General features: G+C 42.0%; 1 protein-coding gene across 2 annotated transcripts in view; it reads right to left on the bottom strand.

Moving 5' to 3' along the window:
* pola1 (polymerase (DNA directed), alpha 1) overlaps positions 1-12,026 on the bottom strand; it is a 53,487-nt gene that overhangs the window by 16,298 nt on the left and 25,163 nt on the right. For both annotated transcript variants that reach the window (XM_041961236.1, XM_041961237.1), the window contains exons 34-35: positions 8,359-8,490; positions 12-128 (exon numbers count right to left, since the gene is read on the bottom strand). In XM_041961236.1, coding sequence (XP_041817170.1) covers positions 12-128; positions 8,359-8,490 — 249 coding nt within the window. The remainder of the gene's footprint in view (positions 1-11; positions 129-8,358; positions 8,491-12,026) is intronic.

Raw genomic sequence — 12,026 nt, 5'->3', positions numbered from 1 at the left:
GTTTGCGTTACCTCGGGTCGGAGGGTGGCCCGGGTGCAGGCGGGGCAGACGGGTCCGTGGCGGGAGAAGGCGATGGGCAAGCGTCTGGTCCTGTTCTGGCAGGCCTGGTCCTCACACACCAACCAGCCCTGCGAGAGACACATCAGTCACATTACTGCCACCAGCCGCGAGCTTCAGTGGAGCTGCAGCAGTCAGTCGATTCATTAATTAGTCGATCAGCGGAGAATTAAATGCCAACTATTTTCTTAATTAAGGATTTGCTGCTTTTATATCATCGTACCGTATATTTGGGGTTTTGGATTGCTGGTCTGACAAAGCAAGACACTTTAAAGCTTTATGAACATGTGATTAATTCAGAACCACATCTCCTAGACTAAACGATTAGTCAGATAATGAATAGAAAAGTTGTTAATGAGAAAAACAATATAATGGCTGTGTCTCTAAACTTTAGGTCATTCCTCAGTTAAATCTGGGACCAGTCTAGTTACTGGAGAAGTTTTGGCTTCTACAAAGAAGAAACTGAACACTGGAAACGACAATATCAAGCAATAAAGCCCAAAAACTAGTTTTAAAATACACTCTGCTAAATTGACCCATTTGCTATTCTATGATTTTCAACGCATTTGTCAAACTCCCCGAATTTCCATTACTGCAATACTTCTTTGAAATTACTTTAAATTATAACTTTCTCATGTCTGAAGGGATCCCTGATGGAAGTATCTCGAAACACACACATGAATAAGGTGCGTTTCCATCAGACAGAAGGGCTCGCATCAGAAAGAAAAAAAAAATCATAGCAGCCTTTACTACCCTATGTGATTACTTATTTATGAAATGTGTTGGTCTCGCCATTCATTGTGTTGATAAAGGTGTTGTTAAAAATTGGCCCAAAAAAACTTTTGTTGCCTCAAGACAAACGGTTTTTGGTAATGAGGAAAATTTTGCAGAAAATTGTTGCTCCCATTTAGTCGCTCTAATTCTGCACAACAGAAGTGACAAGAAAAGTAGCCAGAGGAAGAAAAAGAGGGGCTGTAAAATAAAAACAACTGCAACAAGAGACGGGCAAAGAACCAAGGTTTACATCTGACTTCACATCCCACCCTGCTCTGCCACTCTCTTTACATTTCAATGTATCTTCAGCTGCCGTGTGTCGGGGTCCTGCTCTGTGAGTACTTGTCAGGCAGGCAGAGCAGTGGACAGCCAAAACGGCAGTAGTTAGGACCCCCTGGGGTGAGGTAGTGACCCTGGGCAGGTGCTGTGGTCTAACCCTCTCAATCTCCCCGTCTTCTTCCAGACCCCTCCACCCCCTCTGCTTCTTATGCCCTGTCATTACAAAGGGGGGTTTAAAGGAGAGGGGGTTAATGCCCAACTAATGACAGAGAATAAGACCCACCACCATTCACGCCTTTCCTTCTTTCCTCCATCTATCCATCCTTCCTTCCTTCCTTCCTTCCATTCACAATAAAATACACCCCCTCAAAACCACTGCACCTGTCTTCTTATCCACATCCCCCTCATACAGGCAGGCAGCCACTGTTCCTCTGATTGATTTTTATGTTTGGCTTTGTCTCGTCTCCTCATCAGTTTTTGAGCAGCAGCGGCAGCCACAAAAGAAATGGTAAAGATTATTTTCTTTCTTTACAGCTGACTCCTACAGTATATAAACCATTTTTCACTGTGCAGAACCCTTCAATAACCTTTTGCGAAGGGAAACAACTAGAACAAACTGGTTAGAAGGACGGGCTAGCTGTATGTGTTTCCACTGAATTTTAAAGTGACTCTTAAAAAAAAAAAACAAATGAACTTAGTGATGTTGCTGAAACTTACTCGCAGTACACATGAAAAAGATACGAAAATGAAAACTAAAACAAAACATGCATCCCTGTCTGAACATGTTTTATTGCTTTGAATCACTCACCCAATTCCATCAACTAAGTCCGTACAGATGTGCTTGCACCACCCTAACCACACCTGGATGCTGCGTTTGACCACCGCTTTTCTGTGCAAAACTGCTCAAACTTTGTCAACTCACCGGGAACAACGGTTTCTCCGTCACTATTCCTTAACTGGACTGCGGTCTGGACTCAAGTTTGGCAACTCCAGTGCAAGCTGTAGGTTTGGTGTGAAGGCTGGGAAAAGAAATTGTTGCTCTTCTTTTGCAGATTAAGGTTTTCCTCCAGGATCTGCATGTTGTTTGTTGCATTCATTTTTTCCAGAATATTCATTAACAGGATAATATATTTAACCCAAATCTCGCATTAAACCTTGACTAAATACAGATGATCCAACCAATGTCTTATGTAACTTCTAAAACAAAAAAAATACATGTGTCATAGTAAAGTTTAATTTATCAATTTTTCTTAAATCAATTACTTTGTCTTTTGTCGTGACTTATGTAATGCATAATTTATTTACACCACTTTGTAAAGACTTGTATTTTTAAATTAAAGACTCTTTCCTTTTGTTGATCAGTGCATCAACTGTGATTCTGTCACATTTACAACTAACCAAAGAAGAAATGTCTAGTACTCGCAAAGACAAAATTTACATTAAAAAAATATTATACTGGACTTTATACTGTTAACGTTTTCTTACCATATTGTGCAACTACACAGAAAATGTAAGACGAGACAGGGAGAGGAGTTCTCCATGCAGTCTACCTACACACACACACAGCCAATCTCTTCTAAATGAAAGCCAAACACACATGTTCCAACAAACACACACATACGTCCCAAATCAATTAGAATGTCCCAGAGTTCACAGCTTTACCCACAAGCCTCAGCTCCAGGGCTAATTATCTAAACACCCCTGCCGCTCTTAAACAAAGAGCAGAGCATCATGGGAAATGAGACTGCTTCAACGTCTCTGATAAAGACATATGCAGGACAATGGTTCAGTGGAGGTGGGAGATAAGGAGTATGAGAGCGCGTTTTTCAACGGGCGGCTGCTTGATCTGTCTTTTTTTTTGTGTGCATTTCTTACGACACAAGCCTTGGCACACACTGCTGTTCCCATGGGGCTCTGTCTCTCTCTCTCACATACACACAAACATATTGATTTCCCCATTCACACGCATTAAAATGAATTAATAAGACACACATCAAAGACTGAAAGACACGTACGCAGCCGAGAGGGCTGAAAGGAGGAAAAGCTACCCACAATGCCCTTCTGCTCTGCTGCTGTGACCTCGAACCCATCCACACAAATCACACACACACACACACGTAAAAATAAATTGGGATTAAGTGCGGCACACCCGAGTGAGCCGCAGAAAAAAGGGCTAAAAACAAGGTGCACATGACGAGTGAGGAAGGGAAAAAAAAATCTAATTGAGGCATTTCGGCAGAGCGAGGCTGGGTGGGGGTGTACAGTGGGATGTGAGAGAATAAAGGCTCATAATTGCATAATTATAGCAGCGGATACCTGACACACTGAATGCAGACGTCAAATGAGTTCCACATAATTTAACCAAACAGAGGCAAGACCAGGCCACGACAGGGCCCACCGCGAAATATACCCTCTCTGCTTCCTCTTCTTCGTCTGTTCGGCTATTCTACCATTCTCATCTCTTCCACAGCCTCTCGTTCTTACAGTATGGAGTCTGATCCCTCAACATCCTGTCTATTACTGGGTTATCGTTTAACTATTCTGCAGTCTGGGTGCTGCTGTCTTTGATTCTTAAAGTTCTGACTAGATGTTAGTAGCGAAACAATTAGTCGAGTGTCGACAAAAACGTTCCCTCTGGAGTGTTGGTCCAACAAAACAAGCATCTGAGAATATCACCTTTGACTATGGGAAACTGCAACAAGCCTCTTTTTATTATTTATGACATTCTAGTGACTGAAGAAGTCAATGATTGATTGATAAGTGCCAGATTATTTGATTATGGAAAGCATCATCAGTTGCAGCTGGTCTAAGCCTTCTTTGCTCCACGTATCTTACCAGTTTTTTCCATATTTAAGGGTCAGGTACTGTAAATTAGGTCTGCAACTGACATCTATTCTCATCATTGATTAAGATGCTGACTGTTTTCTCAATTAATTGATTGTTTGGTCTGTGAAGTGTCAGAAAATAGTGAAAAAAAATGCTCCTCCCAATATAAGAGAGCACGAGGTGATGTCACGAAATGTATTTCTTTTTTGTCCAACCAAGAGTCCAAAACCCCAAAATGTTACATTTACTATAACGTCAGACCTGGAGAGGCAGTGATTGATCACATTTGACAACTGGGAACCATCAAATGTTTCGCATCTTTAGCAAAATAACGAAAATGTCAAAAATAGTTGCAGGTTAATTTTCTTGATTGATTAATTGACTTGTCACCTCTACTCTGCTGAAGACATCACACTTTGCTCTGGGAAGTTTCATTTTCACCAATTTCTTACATTGTCGTGACTAAACAATTTATTGATTGTGAAAATCATCATTAAATGAAGCCCTGATCTGAAACTTCTTCCATCTTTTCTGGGTCGCCCATTGTTGATGAGAGCTTTTTCGCTACCACTTATTCTTCATTTGCTTTAACCAAATAATTGATCAACTGTTTGGTCCATCAAGTGGCAGATAATAGTTGGAAATATCCTTTATCATTACCCAAAGCTATGTCTTCAAATTCCTCGTTTTGATCAATCATAAGTCCAAAAATCTTCACTTTTATTTCATAGACATTTAAAAAAATAATAGTATGAATACCTGCTGGTTAAAGCTAATCTGCTGATCTATTAATCGACTGCTCGTTTCAGATATATTGTTAATGTTAAGACAGAGGAGAAGACTCTCTGACATGACTCCTGAACCAGAGGAATCCACCTGCCACACACACACACACACACACACACACACACTCACACACACACACACACACACACACACCAGAAAGAGCTCTAACTGTTTTGTGCTTCAGCAGTCAACACTTTGAGCTCCACCTAAAATCGGCCTACTTCACAAACACACTCTCACACACTCACACTCACACTCACACACACACACACTGAATGGAGCTCAAACGGTTCCACTTTGTACCTCCTCCGCTTAATCAAAGCTTCTCTATTCAACAATTTGACCTTTTGTTCAAAACAGGATTATCACCTTCCCTGGTCTTCATTCACCCTTTCTCTCTCTCCCTCCCCCTTTCTTCTCTTGCCCCTCAGCCCGTTTCCAGGGGCGACCCACATGACGAGGGTAATTGCAATAATTTGTTAAATGCCATGGCAACGGTGGTTAGATGGGAGGGGTTTAAAAAAAAAGAAAAAAGAAGAATTGGGTGGTTCAGGAAACAAGCGAATCTCTCATTTTGCCAAAGACAGCAGGATGAGAGGAGGAGAGGATGACAACAGAGTGTGTGTGTGTGAGTGTGAGTGAGGAGTGAACAAGTGTTTGCCCATTCTCAGGGTGCTGGTTTATTGATAATGGTAGGGATGAGGGTGGGGGGGGGGGCTGGAGGTAATTTCACTAATGATTAATGTCTCTGTGGTCCTTGCTTAGGACGCCAGCACACAGACACGTATATATGTGTGTGTGTACGCGCACACACACAAACACACACGCGCACACACACGCACACAGAGGTGCAGCGCTTTCAGTCTATCTGGCCAGACAAACAGCTCTATTTGAACTCTCCCTCGGCCTGAAAGGAATCCTTAATTACACAATATTACCCCTCTTCATTGCCCCGCTGTGTGTGCTGTGTCCACTGCTGTTCAGCCTCCAGTGATGTGTGTGTGTGTGAGTGAGTGAGTGAGTGAGTGAGTGTGTGTGTGTGTGTGTGTGTGTGTGTTGCTGTGTGAGGTGTAAGTATTCAGTGGTAGCAGCTGTTTCACACATTGTGACAAAGGGGTTGAGGGGGGCTCGCTCCCCACACATTCACCAAACTAATTGATTTCTGTTCAGCACTGTGGGAGAGTAACCCCCACATACACAGACACACACACATACATACACACACACACACTTTTACAGACAGTGCATTCCACTCACTCAAGACCAAGGTGTTAGACGCCACCAGGGGAGAGAGGGGGGAGAGAGAGAGAGAGAGAGAGAGAGAGGGAGAGAGAGACCTGCACAAAGACAACACAGGCATCCAGTTTGCTTCACTCTCGGGCTGCTCGTCAGGCTCTGAGTACAGTGACAACTCGCCCTAAACATAGTCTGGTCTCACATCATGTTTCCACTCGGTATAAAAGGAATCTATCAGCGTAATCTCAGTCACTGGATATCAGTTAGAAAAGAGTGTACCAACATAATCAGAGTGACACTGCAAAAAAGTTTTTATGCTCGACTGAGCTGGTGTGCCGGTCAATGTGTGGAAAAAGTCCACCAGAAACAGACCTAGCAAATAAATGATGACGCACGTGAAGCATGTGTTCAAATGAATACATGTAACTTCTGTCTCATTTCTCCAACATGTTTCCTGTTGTTTTTCATTTTTTGACATTTGGCTGGCGCCCATTTCAATTACATCATCTTGTTGCGCCCTCTTCTTCTGCAGCGGTTTGATGGCTCCCACTGAAGATTCAGCACCACCAACTGCTTATTTTGACGAACGAACTGCATGTAACCACAACGGTAGTGGGTGGAAACGTGCGTTATTTTGCTTTCTTTTGCCGATTTTCTCAAAATTCAGTTAAAATTTGGACATGTATTAGGTTTCTACAGTGTTTTATATCAGAGCTTGGTCATCTTGCCTAAAGCTTCACCAAACATCATGAAGGAAGTACATTGTTATGAAATAAAACATTAACCTTCTTGGAAACAGAGCTAATGTTATACTTCACACAGCAAATGTCATCTGATAATTGAATTCAAGATGAGATGGATCAGCATCCAAGTGGCTGACTGCCTTGGCTGAACAACTCCCTGGAGAATAAACCTGATCATGTACGATGAGACAAACCTGTGATTTTGAGTCTACAGCCATGCCAGCAGCTTTGTGACGCTGCACTTAGCTGTACTTAGGGTTAGAATGCTAATGTCAGCATGCTAACATGCTTACAATGACAATGTTAACATCACTTCAGTTCAGAGTGACAGAATGCTAACATTTGCTAATGATAGGTCACCAACGTTACTGTAATTCATCCTGTGGGAAACATAAATGTCTGCACCACATTTCACGGCAATCCATCCAATAACTGAATTTCACTCAAAACTATAAATATGAACCTTTGAGTTACGTGAGAGGAAAATTCATCTCCTATAGGTCGAGTTGTTAAGGGACAGGTGAAAACTCTGAGCATGATGCATGATGGTCAACTGGTTCGAATAAGTCTTATCCCTGTGTGCAGTCAGTACCTGGGCTACATGATTAGTCTAATACCTGCACAGAAAAAAGTGTGCTACCATCTAATAAATGACCATTTTAATTCATTAATATGCAATCCCACATGAGTAGTCTTTCCAAACAAGAGTAGCCCCATATTGAGACAAATCTGCTCGATTTTTCAACTCTAATAGGTTTGATTTGTTGTTTTTTCAGTTTTTCCAATGACCCAGTTTTTTCCCAGATCCGTCATTTAAATTTCACCTTAACATCTTAAACCCCCCCCCAAAAAAACTCATCAAAGAATACACGTTAAACTTGGTATTCAAAGTAAGAATGGCCATTTAAGTATTTTCATGGATCATGCTCCTTCAAATCTTTCCAGTGCTCTTTTCATTTTGCAAGCACAATGTGTTCTTTGGTTGAAAATGTCAGCGCAGTGCCCTGCTGAGGTTGTCTTCATCTCTTGTCCGACATATTTTTGACGGCTTCTCTTACCATTACTGCATCTGTTGCATACCATGTTGGATTAAATATAGTCCAACACTATTGCACACTTTTTATGGGAGGTCAGTTTTATTAGTTTTGACTGTTTCATTACATCCAGTTTCTGTCCACTTGAGCTCGTATTTTGTCAGTTGAAGCATTTGTTTAATTGCTTTAGCACTGGGTTGCTAGACAGTGGTATGCATCTGCAGCTGCAGTACTTAACCATGGGTAAAGCTTGGTGTTTGGGTAGCAAAGATTTACACTCGGTGTATATTTTTGGTCAATTGAAGCACATGTTGTTAAGAAATTTGTATTGTGAACAAACTGCAACCTTTGGAGAAAATGGTTTTAAAAAAATAGGAGACAGAAAATAGGAGAAGAGAGAGCAAGTCGTCTGCTGGCCAGCTGTGCTAGTCTAACAAGTTGCACCATTAAACACTGAATGAAGTCCATTTGTGGCCCCGCAGGTGGTGAAGAAATAAATGCATGAATGTTTGTGTGTTTGGGTTTTGAGCTTGTAGCAAGGAGAGCCTTATTGGTAGAAGCAGTAGTTTTTTTTTTTTAAATCAAACCCTCACTCACACTTGCATACAAACAGGAATACTCACAGAGTAGTATTTCTTGATATGGCGACGGATGTCAAGTAGAAGTTTATTGCTGATGTTGACAGCGTAGTCGATGGGGTGGCAGTCGCAGGGGATGTGACAGCATCGCATCAAGCTGGGCTCCAACTTTGATCCCTGAGAAACAGACAACAGAGTAATTCGCACACAATATCGTCAGCTGCAGCTACCAAGCAAAAACTCTGGAGTCTTGTTCAAAACACATGAATTAAAACAAGCGTATTGTTGTACAGAATTCATCCAGGTGACTCACACAAATACTGTAGATGGTTTTAAGTATTTGCGCGTAAGCACGGCTAAAATCCTGATGGGCTGTACAATATTACATGTGTAATAGTCTTGAAAACTTGTGGATGACCATTATAGTCAGAGAGCTTTATTACTTAAAGAATCTGAGTAGCATCAAGTATCAAAAAGTGTCAAATACATTTGGGAGCAAAACAAGTCGCCGTACTTGCCCAATTCACCCAAAATCTGACAGTGAATTAATTTAAGATAAGATTATCACCAGTTTTCTCAAGGGCACACGTCTGAACTGACATCATAACTCACTCCACGCCATGATTGGTCAACGGTGCAGAGGTTTTTATTTTTTCCTCCCCCAGTCTCGACATGAATACAAACGGGTGCAATTCTACGAATGCCTTCCAGGAGAGACTGTCTGCGCCACATTTTTTAAACGACATGGTGTCTCTCTATGACAGCCTGCTTTTCACCCTGCATTCAAGTGTGGCCGTTGAGAACAACTGTAAACACTACTGATTTCGGACACTGATCGGACAACATGTCGTACAAACCCCTTCTTTTCCAGTATTACCCGGCCTTTAGCGTCCATCGGCCTTTAGTGTCCACCCGCCTTTCGGTTAGACAAATTTTATGTTCTGTGATTAGTTTAAGTGGAAATGTTGTCTTGGCAGAATCATGTTTGTCATTATAGAACTATTCACAGAATAACACGCAGGCTTTGTTCACAATAAATATAACCATTGAGTAGCACTTTGCACTGATGTGTATGAAATTTAAATCAAATAGTTCAGATCTCATTGTAAATGTATTCTGTACGCTGTGGGTCTGTCCATGTTTCTTATCAGCCTACCATTACCACCACCCTTCAACTGGCCCAAAAGCACCCAAAAGGTGGGATGATTTCTGATCTATTAGGTATCGAGTATCAAATCAGTATCATTTCAGCTTTAAGTATGGTTTTGGTACTGAGTATCGTGATGCTAAACTTGATATTGGTATCAAAGTCAGTATTTTGTCATGTGAAAATGCGATTTTTCTGCTGTTTTGAGTCTGTGGGTACACTGCCTGTTAGGGGGAAGGATCTACTACACTCTCAGCAGTCACTAGGCCTACAATCCCACCATTTTTCATGAACATAATGTCCTATGCATAAATAAATGTGCACAGGAGATTCATCACAGGTGCATTTTTAACCCTGTAATCAGAAGAACAGTTATGTAACTCAGCAGCTCACTTTTAAACCTCCACAAAGAACATGTCACGAGCGAGGAAGGCGTAAGGGCTTAAAGCCTGGGTCCGGTAAATTTTAACATTATTGGAACCTGAAGAAAACAGGTCAACATGACCTCAGTACTCCTGAATTGAACACTTGACAGCAAGGCTTATAGTTAATGCAATGGAAAAAGTAGCCACAGTACATAACAATTACACTAAATATAACAGCTTTAAACACTCGCTCTTTAAACCTGAACTTCATTTAACTGTCACATTGACAGCAGCTAAAGAAAAAAAGAGAAAAGGTTTCTGCAGGGAAGTCAATGACACACATGCATGCATGTGACACCCCCCACCCAGCCACACACAGGTTTTTTGTTTGCCTACATCATTTCTTTTTTAGGAGGAAAAAAAAAAACAAAAAACCCTCACGCTCTCTACCATTTCCAGTCAATCAACTCATTTGACTCCTCTAATAAGCAGCCAAACACATTAACCCTCTGCATCTGAGCCTATCCTCCTCCTCCTTTCCTGTTCATGCTTTTTTCTTTCCTGTCTGCTCTGGAGAAAAGCAGCCTCTCTTCTTCTCTCTCTCTACGATCCCTCCTCTCCTCCTTCTCTTCTTTATCTTACTTGCTTCGTTCCAAACTTCATTTTGATAAGAGAAAACTCCCAAAACAAGCTGTTCCTATAAAAATCACACAACGCTTACTCGCCAGTTGACAAAGCAGTTCCTGTCTCGTGTTTGCACGCGAGACCGACTGTCATCTCATCTCGGCACATTAAGCCGACTGTAAAACCATTCACAATGTCGAGCGCCTGCCCTGACCATGCCTGCATCCACGCCTTGGTCTGATAATGTGCAGCTTTCACAGCCTGTTGATTTAACTGCTCAATGCGGGATGCCCGGCGCTCTATTAAAACCGAACTCAGGGAAATCCCTGCAGCTCCATCCAGCTTTTCTTTCCCCTCCGCACTCAATCTTTTCAGCCCCCCTCTCCCGCTAGCCTCATCAAACAACTTTCTTCCCCTGTCTGTCCTCCATCATCCATCACCGCCTCCTCCTACCATCTTCTGGCGCTGTGTCAGTGGTGGAGTCAAGGCCCATCTGTCCTCCCCTCTCACTGAGCTGTTAGACCATGTTCACCACCCTAATTAACTTCCTGTCTTATCAGTTTCACTGTGCGTGTGCATACCGGCCTCTGACGCACGGTGGAAAATGAACACCAGTAATCAGACGAATCCTGGTTAATTTAGTCCAAAGAAATTCACACTCAAAGAAACATTTCAAGACCATATTCTACTGTTAAAACATCAAAGTATGAAGGATCTTTAGCATTTGCCAAGCAATCGATTCCCTTCAACTGAATCTAACTAAGCTTTTCTGGAACGCTTCCTGTGCAAGTGTGTGTGCCTCTCAGTAAAACATTTCAGTGTATCTGCTGAAGTGTGTATTAATATCAAACAAACGTTTTAAGGAGTGTGTGTGTATAATACTCCTTTTTTTAATTTAATGAAAGTTCTCTCTGCCAGCGGAGGACACATGCTTGTCAGTTTTATTAGTGTGTTTCAGACAAGAAAAAGCTGTGTGCCCTGCTCCTCATTAGAAGCTGATAACACACACACACAGACACACACACACGACCTTGGCCTGACAAATGGGGTGTGTGTGTGTGTGTGTGTGTGTGTGTGTGTGTGTGTTCATAGAGCGGCAGGGGTTAAGGAAAGGCTTTTCAAGTTGTGGAGTCCGAACTATGCCAATGAAAACAGAGTCCATATTGGAGCCAGGCAGCTGTCTAAAAATACAGACAGAGACACAATATGGAGGATGACTAAAGCATGAATCCTTCACAGGACGTTTGACTGAAATGCCTTCGGAAGCACCATTCTTCCACTCTCAGGCTCTTCATCTGTGTCTCTACTGAATAATCCATTACACCGGTGAAACACACCATTAGTGACAAAAAGAAATCGTCTCTTTTTCCTTTCAGCCTTTCTGAGTTTCTCTGCGAGGCTCTCGGTGTGGTTTTGCGCGCTGCGCACAAGAACATCTATGACTCCACAACTTATTCTTCTTCTGCATTGACACGCGCTAAAACAATATCTTACATTTTTCCAGGAGTAATCCACGACACAATATTCGTTAAATCTTGCAGCTGCATGCTTTGTGTGAACACCTCATTCAAACATTT

This window comes from Chelmon rostratus, chromosome 20 (assembly GCF_017976325.1).
Source record: "Chelmon rostratus isolate fCheRos1 chromosome 20, fCheRos1.pri, whole genome shotgun sequence".
Classification (NCBI taxonomy): Eukaryota; Metazoa; Chordata; class Actinopteri; order Chaetodontiformes; family Chaetodontidae; genus Chelmon; species Chelmon rostratus.
The sequence above is the reverse complement of the archived record's forward strand: the minus strand, read 5'-3'. Positions and strand labels throughout refer to the sequence as shown.